This window comes from Glycine soja, chromosome 1, assembly GCF_004193775.1.
Source record: "Glycine soja cultivar W05 chromosome 1, ASM419377v2, whole genome shotgun sequence".
NCBI classification, from domain to species: Eukaryota; Viridiplantae; Streptophyta; class Magnoliopsida; order Fabales; family Fabaceae; genus Glycine; species Glycine soja.
The window spans coordinates 41,617,047-41,637,821 of NC_041002.1; the positions used below are offsets into that span (position 1 = coordinate 41,617,047).

The window sequence follows — 20,775 nt, forward strand, 5'->3', positions numbered from 1 at the left end:
AGTATAAATTTTATGTATTAACCTCATGTTTAAGCTATAGGTTTATTTATCTCTATGAGATACAAGCAGAAAAACATGAATAGAAAAAATTTGGACGATAAAGAATGTATCAGTCACTAGACGAAACTTCTTTTGTGTCCAACCTTGAGAAGACAAGTGCTTTCGCACTTGACTCGTAGTACAAAAGCAATGGAACAGTTACTTGATCCTCAAGAACTAAAATGAATCACAAAAGGGGAAGATATAAATTGTCTTATCTTGACATTTTTAATTCCTTTTATCTTATATTATTAATGTTTCTTTTGATTTGTACACTGAAAGTCAGCTTTGAGAACTAGGCGACATCGGCAAACTATACTTCTATGAAGATATGTTACAGAAAGTGTTTGTGGTCCCCACTTTTTCTCGACACAGTAGCAACCTCGTGTCAAGCGTCAAAGCTATTAGACAATGGCTAGGTGGGATCTCTTAATGGATCGAAACTCTGAAGTCTATATAAAGCTTGATTATGTTCATGTAAAAAAAAAATTGAATCACAAGAGAATATTATGTGACAAAATGAACAAGTGTTGTAACTCTGTCAGTCCATTGGACGAAAGAAACTTGAGCAAATGGAGTGAATCTTAGGTTTGCTAAGTTAGCGAGTTTCATTGTATTTGAGCTTGCTGTGTAAACACTCATTGAGTGATTAGAAAACAATTCTATCTGTCGCAACCTACCTCACGACGGGACGACAAACGAAAAGCCAAAGGAGCGTCTTAAAAAAATGCGTGGGAGTCGCCACCAACGTTTATTCGAGGAAAACGTTAGAAAACCCAAAAAGAGGTATGCAAGTTTCGAAAAAAGGGTTCGAGAGTTGTTTACACATAGGGAAGGTATTAGCACCCCACACGTCCGTCACAAGGGATGATATCCTTTAATCGAGTGTGCAAAAACGTTACATCAATATTATTTATTTCCACTTTTTATATTTTTTTTTATTTTTTGAGGTCGACTAGGGTGTTGCCCTTGCTCCTACGTATCCTCAAGTGCAATGAGGAATTCAGACCTATGTAGTTCTCTAAGTCTGAATGTTTGTGTGTTAAATTGATTTTATGTTTTTTGAAAGATTTATTTTAATTGCGAACAAAAAGTCGTCTAAGGCGTTGGACCTTGAAATGATGTTTTAAAATTTGAAAAGCAGAGATAATCATTAAGGCATTGGACCTTGAAACAATCTCAAGTGATTTTTGATAAAAAGAAGTTAGTTATGAGTTGGTTTTATCTTGGTTTTGTTTGTTAACTTTCAATCACTTTAAAGATAACTTTACAACACGAGTGATCGGTTTAGATTAGACTTTATAAAGAAAAATGAGATCGCCGATGATAGATGGAGAAGATGAATGTGCACATAATAACAAGGGGGACCCCTAAGGGTACATAGATCACATTCAAATTTTAAAAACAAAACTAACCGACAGTCGCACGAAGAACACCGGACAATGAACAATGTAGAGATTGATCACAGTCACGATTCGGCAGCGCCTCAGCTTCGTTTCCTCTTCTTTCTTCTTCTTCTTCTTCTTTCATTCTTCTCTCAATCCCCTCCCCTTATGAACCTTGGAACCCTTTAAAACACCCCTAGGACGCCTATTTATATGCAAAAGGTCACTTTGGGGCAATTGCAGCTCACCCAGGCAAGCTAAAACTTAGTGTCGAAGCAATGAGCTCTCCTATGCAAGCTGGTTTCTTCACCATGAAGCTATTTGGTGGCCCAGGCGAGTCAGAGGCTAGCTTGGGCGAGCTAGGATCCAGGAAAACCAAGGAAAAGACCCTTTTGCCCTGTTTTTGGTATTTTCTGCATTCTTATTCAAAACACTAAATGATCATCTATTTCGCACTGTAGCTGGTGTTTAACACCGTAAGTCGACAAGCGATGATCAAAAGATCAATGAACGATAGTCCTTAGACGAAATTAGGGTATGACACTATCAAAAGTATATTGTTTATGAAAGCCAGGAGCGGCTTAGTGACAAAGAATACTTGGGTCTTAATCTCAGGGGGATATTAAGCGTAATGCCAAGAGTGGCCTAGAGAGTACTCGTTGTAGCTAGAAGTGGCATAAATAATACTTGGTTGTAATCAAAGATTTAATTAATGGAACCCTTCTAGGTTTGAAGAAGAACTGGATGTAGCCAAGGAGTTTGGGTGAACCAGTATAAAACATTTATGTTTTAATTATTGCTTCTATATAATTAGTTCTTTTCTTTAAGTCACTTCTACACTATCATATCCAAGTTTTGTGAACTGGTTTTCTAAGCACAAAGTTATTTCGAACCCCTTGGATGAAACCCTTCATCCATTGATATCTGTTTTGAGAAAAAGTTTTTTTATAGTTTTGAAAACACTAAGTTTTTACCCATCACACTATTCAACCTTCCTTCTAGTGTGTTTCAGTTACTTCATTAATAACTTACTTGTGTTAGTTTGTTTGTATTCACTCCACACATATATGGAGTTGATGTAATCCAATTCATAGAGATTCAATAACATTCATTCTTTATCATTCTCTCTAATGATTGTGTGAGTGAGTCTTGCTCTATCACAAGAGAGCATAGGGGAAAGAGAAAGATTTGGAATCAAAGAAAGATAAAATTACTTGAGTACCCTTCAATTTAAATGATATGAATTACAAAAACAAAAAAAAATGAATTAATCATGATAAGATTATCTTTATAAAATTACTTGAGAGAGAAGATGTCATTTGTAGATAAAATTACTTGAGTACCCTTCAATTTAAATTATTCTTTAAAAGAGAAGTGATTTTTTCGTGCAAGAGAAAAAATGTTGATTGCTAACTTACTCCTAAAAAACAAGTATGGGTAAGTTAGCAAACCCCTTTTATAAATTGTTTTTTCTATTACAAAATTTGTTAAATTATTCGATGCTTTTAATTAAAATAATTCACTAAATGTATTACCTAAATTATTGAATTAAATGTAACACTCAATAAATTAAAATTGTCAACACTTTGTTGGCACAAAGTGATAACTTTAGGTATGAAATAAATCATGTTGAGAGAAAAATACTCATCTTGTGTATGCTCACTATCCTCGATGAAGATTATTCATTACTTTTGACAATCAATATTTTGTATCAATATCATGATCAACAAAAATAATACATCATGTAAAGTGGTTATAGTCCCTCTCATGAGTTTATTAATTACAATTCATTCGGTAAAATTTTATATTTTTAAACAATTAATTTATTTATAAAAGAAGAAAAAGAATATCATAATTAAAATTCTTTAAAGAAGTAAATAAATTCTTTGTTTCTACAAATAGAATAATTTTTACTTTCGTTATCATAATTTTGGCTTAAATATACTTTTGGTAATATAATGTTTTTATTGATTTTTGTTCTTATACAATTATATTTTGTTGTTAAAATGCTGGTTGTAAAAGTTTTTGTATATTTTGATTAGTTTTTATTTTTTATAAGAGCTGTTATTTTATTTTACTCCTTGTAAAATATTGAGTTTCAAGAATGTTGCGTTGAGACTTACATATTAAAATATTCTTCTTTTTGTTTAAACTAGCCTTCCCATGATGCTTTTTTTTATCTCATCATTTTGTATTTATTCTATATAAGAAAAAAATATTTCTTTACATAAATATTGCATTTCTAACAAAAGTGTTTCATTATAATATATATATATATATATATATATATATATATATATATATATATATATATATATATATATAATACTTCATCTATCCCAGAATAAGTATCTTTCTAATTTGTTTTACACATACCAAGAAAAGCTAATAAATAGGTGAAAAAGAATAATAATTTTACAAAACCAACCTTATTAAATAGATGAAAGAGGGAACTCCATCCGTCCCATAATAATCATCATGTAAGAAGAAAAAATTTATCCCAGATTAATTATCATTTTAGCTTCTCATTGTAACATTAATTAAATTTTTTTCACTTGTAACCCTTATATTATTAATGATATGAATTACAAAAACAAAAAAAATGAATTAATCATGATAAGATTATCTTTATAAAATTATTATTTTCATCTATTTATTAATTTTTTTTGTCGGTATAAAAAACCTAAAACAATAATTATAATGAGATTGAGGGAGTAGTACTAAAGTGAAATTTATTAGGAGTATTAGTGGAAAAAGCAATGAATATTACATTGAAAAACTAACATGACATTTATTTTGGGATAAATTTTTTTTCCAAATGTGATACTTATTTTGGGACTGAAGGAGTATTTAATAAAAATAGTAAATGTATTATATACAATAAATTACATTAAAGTTAATTAAATAATGATATTAAATATATTATAATTAATTAATGACATTAAATATTTATTAAAAATATATTAAATAAGTTTTATTGTGCATCATTTACACTTCCCAATAATCTCATGTTATATATTTAATGAAGGGAGAAAGGGTTTTCAATGGTTTTTGTTTGTCACAACCTATCTTATTCTCAGTTTCACACAAGATGAGGATATTGATTCAAATTTATTTAAGTTCTCATTCATTGTATCTTTCTTTAATTTTCTTGTGCTATCATTGCAACAAAGAATTCTTTTACTAATGCAAAAAATTGATACTATCATTTCTCTGTGTAACTGGATTTTCTCCGGTAACATCCCTATTCAATCTCTGTGTCTCCCATTCTTTTTTTATTCTAACTTTAGGTTCTCTCTCTTCTATTATCTCTTTTTCTCTTTATGTTTTTCTTTCTACAGAGACAACTTTCGGAATTCTTGCTACTTCTTTTCGAGCTTTAAGATTTTGGGGAATGAGGAGTGGAGTAAATCTTGTGCCATTGTTGACAATTAATTTGGAGATTACAACCATCATGGAAGTATGAGTAATTGAGTGAGTTAGGGTTTTCATGGAAAATATGTTATATGGAGTTGAATTTGGAAGTAGGAGTCCAATTCTAGTCTAAGGAGTCAAATTCTGTAAATTCCAAATAACACATTTGAAGAAACTAAACCCCTACCTATATATACCTCAAAATCCAAACTCACAAGTATATCACTATAACCTCAAAAGCTCTAGATGGTGGAGGTCTATTCCTGAACAAGAGGAATCTCAATAGGTTGAGAATCAATGGCAACAACTGAGGATTGCTCGCCTATTGGATGATTGGTCCTTTGATCACCTCTTTTCTCTTGCTTGCTACACTACTAGAATTAATAGATTTAACATCATACAGTTAACATCGGTTATTGGAATAACCGATGTTAACAAACACAAGGTGGCATTTCCGTAAATAAGTTTGGGTAACTAACAACGGTTTTTAAAAAATACCGATGTTAACTACGCTTTCTTTATAAAACCCAAAGGCCAAAAACCCTCTTTCCCCTGCGTGCTCTATTGACGAACAAACAAAAGCTTTTCTCTACCGCGACTGTGAGCATCAACCCAAGGTACAGCTAGCCAAAAACCCTTCTTGATTTACAATCGCAAAGGCCAAATCAAGAAGTTGGTCTACGTTCCTGTCTTGCGGCTCTTGATTTTCAAACAAACCCTTCTTGATTTTCAAACAAACCCTAACATTATGACAAGTTGTTGCAGGTGGTGAGGGATAGAGTTTGAGGGGTGTGATTGGAGAATTAGCGAAGTTGTTGCAGGTTCATTATGACAAGTTTTGGTTGATGGGTGCTACTGCTAGTTATGATAATTACTTGAATTTGGTGGGGAAGTTTCCTTCTATAGAGAAAGATTGGGATTTGCAACTTCTGCCTATTACCTTGATCTGTTAAGCCTCTTTCCGAATGCTATCACCATCCCAGGTCTAGGTAAAACACGCTTTTTAAATATTATAATAATTCCATTTCGTGAACTTTGGTGTTGTTTATGTGCTTATGTTTATTACTTTTTAAATTTTTAATATATACCAAAGTTTGAAGCTCAAGTTTGAGTGTTTTTTTTAGGTTGTTAGAAATGTTAGTTGGAGGATTTCAATCCGCAAACTTTCTTTCTTCCTTTCACCCTTTTCCCAACAACTGGATGTATCTTATATCTCCTTCGAGTTTAAGTGTGTTAACTTTTTATTTATTAATTTATTATTTTTCGTAGGATAAGCCTTGTTAATTTGAATTAAGTGTTTTTAACATGCACTAACAAGTGGTTCATTCAAGTAATGATGGATTCAAATCTCAAGTAGGTGGTAAAAAGGGTTTGAATCCTAACTTGTGTATGGAAAAAAATCTGATTGAGAGCAGGTAACTTGCGTTTGAGTGTCTTCAGATTCCTTAAAAGAGATTAGTCTGACAAACAAGATATTCCTTTTGTTATGTGTAACAAAAAAAAGTGTTTTTAACATTGCTGACATTTTAAAGCACATAGTTGGGTTTGGGTTTTGTGTACTAAAAGTAAGGGGTGTTAGTGTTATGTTATGGTGATTTTATTGTTTTTGAATGACGAAGTGGACACTGGATCTTTATCTAAATTGTAATGTTTTGTTTTACAGCTTAATGGATTCATTTGTCCTACGCCATCAACCCCTCCCGCCTCAGACTCACCTACGAGGACATGTGGCTCCAATCCGATGATGGTGTTCGGCTTCACGCTTGGTTCATCAAGCTCTTCCCTAATTGCCGAGGTGCTCTTCCTTCTCTTCTCCTAGATTTCCTTTTATTCCTTTCATCTTGTACCATGAACTTTTCTGTTACTGTTACTTGAGGTTTTGTTTGAATTTGAACTGATTAAAAAGTAGTTGGCATGGTAGGGGAGAAATATAGATCGCCAAGAAAATTAGGGTATTATTTCCTATGATTTGAGTGAGACACGATGCTTTATATTGCTTGTGAACAAATTAGTAAATTAGTAAAGATCACACCTTTACTAATTATTAATTCCTCCAAGAAATCCTGGTCATAAAACTCCATATCTCTCTCTTTCTTTCTCTAAATGTTTGTGTGTGTATGTTGTGAATATGCTAATTCTTTAAGAAACACACCTTTTGAGTTTTGAGAATACGTAGGGTACTATATAAGGATGAAGAAGTATTTAAATAGGGGAATACAGCGAGGCTTGTGGCGTATGGATTATTATATGCAATGTAGTAGGATGATGATGTATACATTAGAACCTATAGTCTAAAACAGAGAAATGGAACCTATAGTGGTTTAAACTTTAAACGCTAGGATTTGGCTCCTCTCAAGTGAATTAGTGCACTTTAGAGGAATAAGTATGGATACAACTATTGCTTTGAAAACACAACAGATGAGATTTTAATAAAAAGGACCAAACTTAGATACTGCTCTATAGATACTTTTGGTGTTCTTGTATATGTTGACCTTTAATGTGAACCTTTATTGTGTGGGTTAAACGCCAATTCTGATTAGAGGACTATACCAAAAGCACCTAAAGTATTTATCATCAGCACTAATAGCCCCTTCAGCAACCATCTCTGGTGTCTCCTCCTTCTGTGTGTCATTGGAAGGTACAAACTCCATTGGCTCGGTTAATTTGTTATTTACATAATTTGCTTCTGAGAATACATCTTCATTTTCTGGTTCATTATCACTGACTTGTGTTGTCAAAGGAAGCAACTTAGTATCAGTTCCAGCTTCCTCACCTGACTTGCACTCAACTCTTATATCCATTGGTGCATCACCATTGAGTTCACCTTCTTCCGGGTACTCAATTTTTACCCTAGAAGAATGCACCTTCTCTTGCTCTTTCAGCTTCTGCTGTTGCTCTAGTTGAGTTTCGTTCGCAGTGTCATCTGTGGAAGAACTTGTTTCCTCATCTGCATTGCATTCCCCTTCTTGAGCTAGTAGAACCTCTTTATATGTTTTAGGCTTAGCTTGATCATCCCTCTTATCTTTAGATATTGCTGTATCCTCATCGTGCAGTCCCACAGGAAGCTCCTCAATAAATATCTCATTCTCAGACCGTGTTTCTCCATTAGAAATATTCATTTCATTGTCCCTTTCATGCTCCTCATGTAATCCCAATGGCAGTTCCATCATTGCATAGTTCTCTGAATCTGATCCTTCTTGTGCCGAATCATTCACCATGGCTGGGAGACTTCCAGATCTAACGTCATCATGTTCTTCCCTCTCAATACTAACATCATTGATATCTTCATCAATAACTCCCACAGGCAATTCTTCCCAAACAGTCTTGTCCAATTTATCAACCTCAATGGGAATGTCTTCCGCAATCGGATTGTCTTTCGCTTCTGATTTAGCTTCGGATTCCACAGCCATTTTGTCACTCTCAGACAGATCACTTGAAGAATTCAATGCATCAGATGCAACCACTTGGCTGGTGTCCTCATTATCTGAGCCATTTGGAAGTGCAACAGACTCTGCTCCCTCATTTGATGGAGGATCAACTGGTGACTGAGATTCACTTCCACCATCATTAGCACAAGGACCTTTTACATCATCCCTAGTGCCTTCAGCTGAATCTTCTGGTACAGCAACCTTTTCTTCTTGCTGCTTTTGCACATGTTCTTCACTCTGCATGTTCATTAGAGTGATTTCAACGTGTTCCTGAACATCAGCATCCGGCATCTGCTGCTGACGTTTCTTGGCTATTATAGAATCAAGCCTTTCTTGCAAGATTATGAGCTCCCTAGCCAAGGATTTTCTGATCTCCCTGAAACTTGGATGCAAACCCTGATATAGATTGAACGAATGTAAGCATAACATTGAACAAAAAAGGAGAACTATATTAACCATCATAATTAAGATGATCAATGACTAATAGCTCAGACAAACCATAAACAACACTTATCTGTGTAGATCAAAATGCTCATCTTAGTTCAAATGCGGTTAAGCAGAGTGCTTTTTAATAGCTCAAGAGAAGATCATAAGATAATATCAAAACTCTAACACCCTTGTTTTCATTAGTCATGCATTCTGACACCGGAATGGTGTTCTCCTTTGGTTTAACTTTCTCACTGGTGTTTGGAGCATTCTGATGATTCAAATTTGGCTGAGCCTTGTCACGTGTGCCACTCACAGGAGTCTTGAATGTTTCACCAGTTGTAGCTTGGGAATTCCCTTTTGATGGAGGTGGACTTGGGGACCTCGAACTCGAACTCCCGTGGCCATTTTTCTCTTGCAATGCAGGTGGTGCAGCAGATACTTCAGTTTTCTCTTGGGCCAAAGTTTCTGTGTCTTTATCATCAGCACTAATTGCCTCTTCAGCAACCATCTCTGGTGTCTCCTCCTTCTGTGTGTCATTGGAAGGTACAAACTCTGTGTGTAAGTGTAAGTGCCAAGTGGCATAAGTATCATCAATATGATTGATAGGTGCATGCATGTATTCCTTTCCAGTTAAACCTATTAACTTCAATAATTATGATTTATAGGTCCAATTTGAGGTTTAAGTGTAATGCAAACAAACTTTATTAGGATAGCCTCTCCTCTAAAACGCTATTAAAACTGTCTAAATGAAATTAATTGGGTTTAATTTGTGGTACTTTTTATTTTGATATAACAATTTGGATGAAAAGGCTTTCCTCGTGCAGGGGGGACCACTGCACTCTGTGGATCGTTCTTAAATTTCTGGCAGAGAAAACAAGAGTAGTTGTTCATTGAATGGGTGTTTTACTGTTTTATAAATCTATATATACAGTGAAACAAGTACTACTAGTTAATAACATACCTTTACTCAAGCAAGTTGTCACTGTATTCTCTTTTTCTTTTTTTCCTATATGGACTAATTAGCTTCTACTGTTTAGGACACGTAGGTCTTGTTTGTCTTTGATTCGGATTTGGATTCCGATTCACATCAATTCCCATTAGTTTAGATTCAAGAAATTAGATTCGTTGCATTTTCTGGATAGGATTGAGATGCGTTTTCAGTCATTTTGACCTGATTTAATTTCATATCATATTTTAAAAATTTATAATTAATTATTTGATTATTTTATGTAGACATTTATTTGATAATTAATAATAATAATGCATAAAATTTTAATTGAAGTTAACATTTTTTTACATGAAATGTTAATATATTTATATTAATTGTTCCAATTATTCAGCTAACTAATATCTAAAGGAGATAAATTAAGGATCATTAGATGTATCATGTACCGTGTTATATATTTTTTATTACTTAAAGTTAAGCATTACATGTTTTGTGATATGAGATATATTTTTAATAAAAAATTCATTTCCTTAATTAGTATCCTTTACACACTTTTTAGTGTTTTTTTTAAACATATATTATTAAAACATTCTTGACTTTTGTTTTAAAATAATTTAATCTTTCTTAATATTTAATATTTATTTTGTCAAAATATCATATTAAGTCAATTCAAATATAATATTTATTAAAAATATAATTATGTAATATCCAAACCTAAAATTAACCAGTCAAAATATTAAGTCGAGAAAAAAAAACCCATCACAACTAATTGAAAAATGAGGTTAATTATCCCTGCATGTGCTTATGAATGGTAAAACAAATGCCTCAAACATGCCAATTCGATCTCTTTGTTAAATAATTTAGTTTTTCTGTTTATTTTGATGATCTGTGTATATGGACCAGGAAGACTGAAAACTATTCAGATTCCTTTGTACTTTTGGATGCTTTTTTGGGATTGTCTTTTATAGAGATAAAGGAAAAAATGAGACAGATAGGTGTTCATATAGAAAGAGTAAATGGATAAGCTGTGAGAGGAGAAGAAATTAAGATGAATAAGGGGTAGGTAATAACCTAATTAAATTTATTTTCCACGCTTTCCCTTCGCTAACTCTCAGTACGTAATAGCTAGCTCAAGCAAGCTGTGAGATTGTTTGAAACTTTGGTACCACAACCAAAATTTTATGCTTTCAGAGTTTATTTATTCCTTTGGCCTCTGTTTGCTAATGGTAATAACTAAAAAATAAGATTCTAAAAAAATTTCTGAAAATTTGTTGAGTTTGAATTCTTGATATCCTTAATTCAAAATATTTTTGTAATTATTGCCTAAGAAGTGAAATAAAAGATAAGATAAAGGTGAGCTATGAGAATTATTATATGGAGTCAACCCCATACTAAATACAAACTATAAAAATAGATCCATATCAACATTATCAATTGTCTTTATGTTTAATCAACCAAAAATTGGTTCATATTAATGTAAGATTAATAAATGATCCTTCAAATTATTCAAACTCTTGTTACTAGGCCCTGAACTTGATGGATTTTAGTATATATAATGTAATGTCATAATAAAATAGAAAACATAAAATTCCTCCATGAATAACGAAAACGAGAATGTAGGGGAAAAAAAGATCCTTGCAATGAGTGACAGTTTTCCACGGATTTCAAAGTACTAGATTTGCCTATCTTAAGTCAAGATATATATGTGTATCCAATGTAACAAGGTACCCATATCATATCACAATTAATTCAATCAAAACAACAGTACTGTCTAGTCATAAAAGTATCTGTTTAAATTTTTTGATTGGAAAAGATGAATAAAACCTATCATACATTACTACTTTTGTGAGTTGTGAATGCAGCAGAGCTTGAAATTCCAGTAACCCATCATGTGAACTTTTTTTCAGGGTTGCAACAAGTGGAGTGATTTTGAACAATCTGGGGCACTGATTGCTGCTATATTTATTGATGATGGCTGCCAATTGCTCCAAACGAAGCTCCAGAAGTATGGGTTCATCACCCTTGTCGATTGCCGATTCAATCTTGAGTTGAATTACCTCTCCCTGACAATTTTGGTAACTATTTATTTTTTTATTAGTCAAAATCAAACTCGGATATCAGAAAATTTCATATAATTTAATGAACAGAGTTAGATTTTAACTACATGCCCACTGCTCTTGTATATTTTAACTTAAATAAAAAATAGGAATTCTTCTTCGTTTCTTCGTAAAGAATCAGTCAAATAAAATATACAAGAGCAGTGGGCATGTAGTTTTATACAAGTTTCAGATTTCTGCCTGGTAACTTTTCACAGATGTATGTTACGTGAATTTTATGAACATGTAGGAATTTGATGTTCCTACTTATTTTTGTTGATACCGTGTAAACTCTAAACTCTAATTAAAAGGTTTCTCCGCTACTAATTTTGTTAGTCCATACATACTTCATACTATTTCTGGCTGTATTTCAGTTACTATTATGAATGAAATGAGGTAATTCCATTTCTGTCAAAAAAAATAAAATTAAAAGGTTTCTTTTTTATATAGAAAATGGTCTATCAAGTATTTTTAGTACGGCTTCTGATTCCTTAGGGGAGTAACATTCGATTTCTCATGTCAGTATCTGGATTTCGGTTGATATGATTTAGAGTTGAAAGTTATTCCTTTCGACTAAAAGATGCATGCAAGAGTTGAATTAATGCAAGATGTTTCCGGTATGTTGTTTGCTTATGCCGTCCTATTTTATAAATATTTTTTAAATTATGTGACACTGAATTCGAATGTCATATTTTAACCAAAGAGCTGCACTATTTATGTTTAGCCGGACAATATAATGAATTTCTCTAAAGTTTAGAGGATATAGTGCACAAATTTTAACCCTTTATTATAATATAATGGTATAGTAGTACAAAAAGAGCTACCAATATTTTAGAGGTTTATTTTAACTAATGTAATGCTTCCTTTAGTCCTTTATATATAAGTAACAAATGAGTGTATTTCCTTTAGACTTAGATATAAGTAAAAAATAAATAAAATTTATTTTGATCAGCACCTCTTTATTAGTTTTGCTTCTGAGTGTAGCATTCATATTGATATCTGTTTTTCAGAATGATGATTGATGTAGGTGTTCATTCAATTATTTATTTGATTCTTGCTTTCATTTTGGACCGTGCTGCTCATCATCACAGGTACAAATGGTTGTTACCAATTAATATTTTTATTACATGTTCACTGCCATTAATGACAATTGATATATGCTATACAAATTGTGTTCATGATGAGTGAACCTTAGATTCCCGTTTGAGATTGGATGCAATGATTCTTGCAGACATTTTGCATTAATCATTGTATTCAATCTTGAATTGCCAGTTTGGACAGTTTAGGGAGACTGATATTTTTATGGTAGATTCATGTGTTAAGGTTAAAATTCTTTTGTTTAATTTGATGAAATTTCGGTAATGCATTTCTAGTTGTTCTCTGAGTGCATACTTGATTATCGGGAAATTAATTTCACCGATTTCATGTCGTGTACTTGGATACCAATGCGAAATGCTGCCGAAATTTTGTCAAATTTAACAAAATAGAATTAACCCTGATATATGAAGCTACCATAAAAGACGGTCTTCCCGAATGGATAGGGCCACACCTATAATAAAAAAGTGAGATTTTTATGCATCGAATAAATTTGAGAGTATGACCGAGTTATTACTTAGATGGATCGAAGTTGGATGAATGAAAGTCGCATTAGCCCAGAATATAAGGAAGGCGTCGAGCAGTTCTTACAATTTGCTTCAGAAAGAGGTCAACCAGATGAAGATGGAAAATATTATTGTCCTTGCATCAATTGTTTGAATGGAAGACGACAAATACTGGATGACATACGAGAGCATCTGTTGTGTGATGGAATTAAGAGGAATTATATAACGTGGATATGACATGGTGAAATGACAGACATGCAGAGTGGGCAGCAATTCGAACCGTTTGATGTAGAAATGGGAGATCGCTTGGAGGATATGATTCATGACCTTGGACAAGAGTCTTTCCAGCAAGCACATGCCCCTGTGTATGAAGGATTGCAAAGTGACTCAAAGAAGCCTTTGTATCTGGGGTGCAACAATCCCTTGACGCTATTGTCGGCGGTGTTAAGTTTGGTTAATGTCAAGGCCATATATGGATGGAGTGACAAAAGCTTTACTTCACTGCTTCAAGTAGTGCACGATTTGCTTCCAAAGGATAACACATTGCCTAAAAGCTACTATCAGGCCAAGAAGATACTGTGTCCGATGGGTATGGAGTATCAGAAGATTCATGCTTGCCCTAATGATTGCATACTGTACATACATGAATTTGAAGAAATGTCGAAATGCCCTAGGTGTGGGGCGACACGGTACAAGGTGAAGGATGATGAGGACTGCAATTCTGATGAAAACTCAAAGAAGGGCCCTCCAGCGAAGGTGTTGTGGTATCTTCCTATCATTCCAAGGTTTAAGCGTCTATTTGCTAATGAGGACGATGCAAAAGATCTTACCTAGCATGCAAATGGGAGAAAATCTTATGGAATGGTCTGTCATCTGGCTGATTGCTCCCAGTGGAAGAAGATTGATAGTTTGTATCTGGATTTCGGCAAAGAGACAAGAAATCTTAGGCTTGGACTAGCCAGTGATGGAATGAATCCATATGGCAATTTAAGCACTCAACACAGTTCAAGGCCAGTTCTACTAGTAATTTACAATTTTCCTCCTTGGTTGTGCATGAAGCAAAAATACATGATGTTGTCTATGATGATATTGGGCCCAAAACAACTAGGAAATGACATTGATGTTTATTTAAGTCCGTTGATTGAAGACCTGAGAAAGTTGTGGGACGAGGGAGTTTTAGTGTTTGATGGGTTTCGCAAGGAGACTTTTCAAATGCATGCAATGCTTTTTGTACCATTAATGACTTTCCAGCATATGGGAATCTCAGCGGTTACAGTGAAGACACAAGCTACATACAACTAAAACATGGTAGAAAAAAAGTGTACACTAGACATTGCCATTTTCTAAAAGCTCATCACCCTTACAGATGATTGAAAAAAGCTTTTAATGGAAGTCAAGAGCACGAAACTGCGCGGATACCGTTAACTGGTGAGCAGGTCTTCTAGCGGGTTGAACACCTTAATACTGTATTTGGAAAGACCCAAAAGAAGGATAAAAGTAAGAGTTGCATATGGAAGAAGAGGTCCATTTTCTTTGATCTTCCGTACTGGTCTGATCTAGATGTTAGACATTGTATTGATGTTATGCATGTAGAGAAAAATGTATGTGACAGTGTCATTGGAACACTCCTTAACATTCACGGCATGACAAAAGATGGTCTAAATACTTATCAAGATCTAGCTGACATGGGCAGACGATCACAGTTGGATCCATGGTCTGATGGTAAAAAAATATACTTGCCTCTAGCTTGTCATACTTTATCCAGAAATCAGTTTTTGCCAGTGTCTGCATCGGGTTAAAGTCCCACAAGGATACTCTTCAAATATTAAGAGACTTGTGCAGTTCAAGGAGCTTAAGCTGGTGGGGTTAAAGTCTCATGATTGTCACGTGTTGATGCAACAATTGTTAGCCGTGGCCATACGAGACATTTTGCCTAACAAAGTCAGGTTAGCCATAACTCGCCTGTGCTTTTTCTGCAATGCCATATGTAGCAAAGTCCTTGATCATGTCAAGTTTGATGACCTCGAAAATGAGGCTGCAATTATACTGTGCCAGTTGGAGATGTATTTTCCTCCTGCTTTCTTTGACATCATGGTCCACTTAATTGTTCACCTGGTCAGAGAAATCAAATGTCGTGGTCCTGTTTATCTGAGTTAGATGTACCCGGTTAAGCGCTACATGAAGATCTTAAAAGGGTATACCAAGAATCTACATCGTCCAGAAGCATCTATTGTTGAAAGGTACATTGCAGAAGAAGCCATTGAGTTTTGTTCAGAGTACATTGAAAAGGCTAAACCTGTTGGCCTTCTTGAGTCTCACCATGACGACAGAGTGGGCGGTAAGGGTTCAAGAGGACTACATGTTATCACTCCAAGTGTAGAAGATTTGTTACAAGCTCACTTGTATGTGTTGAACAACAGTAACGAAGTTTTGCCATATATAGTTCAGAATGAAGGTTAAGTCAAACAAAGTAATCCAAAAATTTCAAAGAACTGGGTCTTGAAAGAGCATAACAAGACTTTCTCTGATTGGTTTAAAGATACATTCTTTGCTGACGAAAATGCTTCTGAAACATTAAGAAAGCTAGCTCATGGGCCTAAAAGAAATGTTATAACTTGGCAAGGATATGACATAACCAAGTATTCCTTTTACACAAAAGCATAAGACGACAAAAGTACAATGCAAAACAGCGGGGTCACCCTAAGGGCTGAATCTCAACACATTGCAAGTGTACATGATGACAATCACTGTGTAGCTTCCATCCCTTACTTTGGCTTCATTGATGAAATATGGGAGCTTAACTATGTCAAATTTATTGTTTGTGTTTTCAAATGTAAGTGGGTTGACAGCAACACCGGTGTACGGACTGATCATGTAGGATTTACGTTGGTAGACCTAAAGAAACTAGCTTACCAGAATGACCCTTTCATCATGGCAGAACAAGCTAAGCAAGTATTTTATGTGCAAGACCCTTGTGATGAAAGGTGGTCTATGGTTCTACACGGGAAAACAATTGGTGTTAATGTAGAAGATGATGATTCATACATGGACACTTATGTTAGTCCTTTGTCTACACAAATGACTTCTAACATCGTCGAAGAAGAAGAAGCTGATGACGTTCATGCTAATCGTAATGATCATGATGAAGGAGAATTAATTAACATTGTCTAACATAATTTTCTAATATAATATTTCATTTTGGTAAATTCATTTACATAACTCATACAGTGTTTTTTGATAATATTAACTAACTCAACTTTTTCTCTTTAAAGGACCATGACTACTCCACCTGCCTCGCCTCCTCCTCCTCTTCCTCCTCCTCCTACAGACGCATCAGCGTCTCCATCTACGTTGAAGCGGACACGCAAGGCGACACGACTACGATCATTGGCCACTAGACCACCTGGGGCAGAAAGACCTCTAGTCAACGTCGATCCTGCTACCGGCAAGGCCGACGGTCCCCATAAGAAGAAATTAAGAACATATTTGGAGATTGTCACTCGTGATAAGGTTGACGTGACATACGACACCTGGAAGGAAGTCCCTGCTGCTCAGAAGGATTTGATATGGGAGGATATTCATGTATTTGAGTTTTCTTCGTTGATTTTCTTTAGTAGTCTAAATTTTTTATTTACTTACAATAAAACCTAATCTATTGTTTGTCAGGCGGAATTTTGAAATCCCTGAAGCTTCTGACAGTAGGACAAAGAAGAAAATTCTTCAGACTGTCAGCGAGTGCTGGAGGCAGTTTAAATCTGACTTGACTAGGAAATGGACACTTGCAGCCGACAAGGACGGTGTGGATGACATTGTCTGTGAAAAATACGGCATTAGCAAGGAGAAATGGGCCCAGTTTTGTCAGACCCGCAGAGACCCCTCGTGGGAGGTATGTACTTTGTCATTTTAGTTGTTTTCCACAACAAAATCACTTCTTATAATTCATTGTAGTAATGATTTTCATTAATGTTCAACTTTTGCAGGATGTGTGGAAAAAGGCACAGGCCATCCAGAAGCAAAACACTGCCCCCCCCCCCCCCACGTGTTGTCTCGTGGGGGTTATGAATATTTAGAACAAAAGCTCATGGCTGAGAAGACAAAGAAAAGACTGGAAGAAGCTGCCCAGTCTGGAAGCACTGAGGGCGTCATTGACCCTCCATCTCCCATCAGACGTCACGTGAAGTGGAAGATGGCCCGCACAAAGAAAACAGGGCAAATGACGTCTGAGGCAGCAAAGGAAATAACTGAGAAGATTGTAAGTCATTTTTAATTAATAATTGTAATTATCTTTGTGTATTCTGTGAATTCCTTGGACAAATATGTGTTTTGTACAAGATTCTTTGGGCGAGAAGGCGTCACAGGGATCGTTCGTCCCCCATAGACGTCAGGATGTCCTGACTACTGCCATTAGGCGACCAGAGCACCCTAGCCGTGTTCATGCTGCTGGAGCCGGTGTCGCCATAAAACAATTCTTTGGATCGGCTCCACGAACGTTCCGCAGTTCTTCCTCCATGCCTCCTGAAGACCTACAACAGCTGACCCAACAAATCAGGGACCAATTGGAGGAGTCAATCACAGAAAAAAGTGACTCGACAGCTGATGGCATCCTTCAGCCAGATGCAGTCCCAGTTTCAGTCTTAGATGCAATCACAGGGACTTGCACTACCTCCGGAGCCAGAGATTGGTCCCTCAGGTGCTCGTGTTAGCACAAAGGAGAGTTGTGTTGCTCCCTCAGGGAACGATCTAGGGATGGGTGACTCAGACAAATGCGGGCTATACATTGAAGAAAATCTCTCCCGCCTGGTTGCCCTAGGAAGACTTTATGAGGGATCCACAATAGTTCACAACATCCCTTTGTTGCATGGCCAAGTCAAGGTTGGTGTTGAGGAGGTTAAAGATGCAGAGGCTCTCGTTCCTGTACCCACTGACGAGGTTACCTTAGTGGGGCAGACACTTAACACCTTCCTTGCTTGGCCGACACATCTTGTGAAGCGTTTATCAGAATAGGTATTTTACTTTGATTATATGTTTCTTTTTTTCAATTAATTTGCTCACTGTAATCAAAACTTGTTAATTAACTATGTTTGATCAACAGGCTGCTGTGTCTCCAGCAAAACCTTCAGAAAGCCCGGATGATGAGGTCGATGATCCCCTGTACCTGATGACATTAACCATCCCACAACTGTTTTTGAAGCCTCTCCAGGTTATGTGGGATGCTACCATATTCGGGGTGTTTAATCAAAACTTCCCGTTGTACATAAAGCACGAAGATCTCTCTGAAATTGCACATGGTGGTCAATGTCTCAGTATATCTGTTATACAATTGTGGATTCTGTAAGTCATTTTAGATTACTATTAATTACCAAAGTAATTGTTTTAAATTCATACATAATTAACTTTGTCTTAACAACACAGGCATCTGATTGAGACAAGTCTGTGAGCAGGGAATTCCAATGTGTATGGATTCCTCGAGCCACAGTCCATTCAGAGATCTGGACAATCACAATTTGAATCCAAAAGTTACATCAAGAGTTGGATGCAGAGTTCAAAATGAGATGTTTACCTTGGAGCCTACCTAAATGGGTAAGTCAAACACAACAACTGAATTTAAATAATCTATACTATTACAATAACCCATATTCGTCTCTACTGCAATAGACACTGGCAAATGGTCGTCATTCTGCCTAAGGAAAACCTAGTTGTCTGGTTTTGTTCTTTACATAACAGACCATACAACTACCTTAAGGGAATAATTAACAGGTCAGTATTGTTTTCAATACATTTTCATTGCCATAACTCAACAACATCAATATTTTAATGTTCCTTATATTCAACACTAGTGCTTTGAAAGGACTTGATGATACTCCACAACCTAAATCCAAGGCTGCTGCTAGGTGGATTGTTGTTAAGGTATGTGATTTAAATAAAACTTCTACTTATATATATTTTATGTGTGTGTACACTAATTGTAGTTAACGTTTAATTAATATCCAAATTTCATTATGTATTTAGTGTAATAGACAAAAAGGAAGCACTGAATGTGGCTATTACGTGATGCACTGGATGTCCATGATAATCTTAGGATCTTTCAGGAATAATTGAGAGACGGTAATTGTTTATTTCAAACAAAGTTGGTTTTCTTATAATTGTTATTACATTATTAATTTATTTTTTTATTTGATCATGCAGTATTTTAATGAAGTTAGACCATTGGAAGCAGAGAGATTCAAGGCGCTTCGCATCCAGTGGGCACAGTATTATCTAAAAGTTAGAAATCAAACATAGGATGTTAGGCAACTATGTAACTTTAGGTTACTTAATAAGTTTACATACTTTGCATTACATTTTTTACAATTGTTGTTTCATTTTAACATTGAATAACCTTTGTTGATGGCTAGTTTTCTGCTAAAACCTATTTGAAAGCAGAATGCAAATGATATATGTTGTGTGTTGTGTGGTCTGATTTTAAATTTACAGGTTAAATTTTGGTTTTTTTGTAAAAACAGAGACAATATTTTAAAAAAATTCCTGAAAACAACATCCGTTTTCTATAAGAAAACCGATGTTAACGTAAGTTAACATTGGTTTTTTGGAAAAACCGATGTTAGCGAATGTGTTAATGTTGATAGTTAACATCGGTTTTTTTTAAAAAAACCGATGTTAACGATATTAATATTGATTTTCTGTAAAAAAAAACCGATGTTAACGAATGTGTTAATGTTGATAGTTAACATTGGTTTTTTGGAAAAACTGATGTTAACGTACGTTGACATTGATCTTTTGTAAAAAACCGATATTAATACCGAAAACGTTAACATCGGTTTTTTCTAAAAATTGATGTTAATGTAAAAAATCGATGTTAAGGTTTTCGATATTAACACCGGTTTTTTACAGAAAGCCGATGTTAACTTACGTTTACATCGGTTTTTTACAAAAAATTGATGTTAGCTGTCAACATTGATATACATTTTTTGGGTGTAATTCATAATACCAACATCGGTTATTTATATAACCGATGTTGGTAATTTTACGTTAACATCGTAAAAAACTGATGTTAACTGTCAACATTAATATATATTTTTTGGGTGTAATTCATATTACCAACATCGGTTATATGTTAACATCGATTTTTTAAAAACCGATGTTAATGATAATACTTTCAACGTCGGTACTTTCAACGTCGGTACTTTCAACATCGGTTTTTGAACCGATGTTGAAAGTCATAAATAACCGATGTAGAAAGCATATTTTCTAATAGTGCTAGTGCGAGGTTAAGTTGGTGGAACCTGTGGAGTTGGTTTGACCTTCTTCATTTGAGGCACAAAGGTCTCATCTGAAGGTGGTAGCTGTTGCCTTAGGAGCAACTTGAAATAGTGGTGGACACTGTGGTACAGGGGCAGTCTTGGTGTGGGCGACAAGGAACAAAGTTCATGAACGGTT

The 20,775-nt window shown here is 34.9% G+C and overlaps 2 protein-coding genes across 2 annotated transcripts; both read right to left on the bottom strand.

Annotated features, from left to right (window-relative positions):
* Window positions 1–7,067: 7,067 nt before the first annotated feature.
* On the bottom strand, window positions 7,068–8,751 carry LOC114416133 (BAG family molecular chaperone regulator 6-like). Its single transcript, XM_028381004.1, has one exon. It carries the CDS (start codon window positions 8,726–8,728, stop codon window positions 7,358–7,360), a length of 1,371 nt encoding a protein of 456 aa, XP_028236805.1. The 5' UTR covers window positions 8,729–8,751; the 3' UTR covers window positions 7,068–7,357.
* An 81-nt stretch (window positions 8,752–8,832) lies between these two features.
* On the bottom strand, window positions 8,833–9,226 carry LOC114416139. The gene has a single exon (XM_028381010.1). It carries the CDS (start codon window positions 9,201–9,203, stop codon window positions 8,835–8,837), a length of 369 nt encoding a protein of 122 aa, XP_028236811.1. The 5' UTR covers window positions 9,204–9,226; the 3' UTR covers window positions 8,833–8,834.
* Window positions 9,227–20,775: the final 11,549 nt, after the last annotated feature.

Excerpts from the sequence above, each read along its gene's own strand:
- LOC114416139 (XM_028381010.1), bottom strand. The coding sequence starts at position 9,203 with ATGGTTGCTGAAGAGGCAATTAGTGCTGATGATAAAGACACAGAAACT.
- LOC114416133 (XM_028381004.1), bottom strand. The coding sequence starts at position 8,728 with ATGATGGTTAATATAGTTCTCCTTTTTTGTTCAATGTTATGCTTACAT.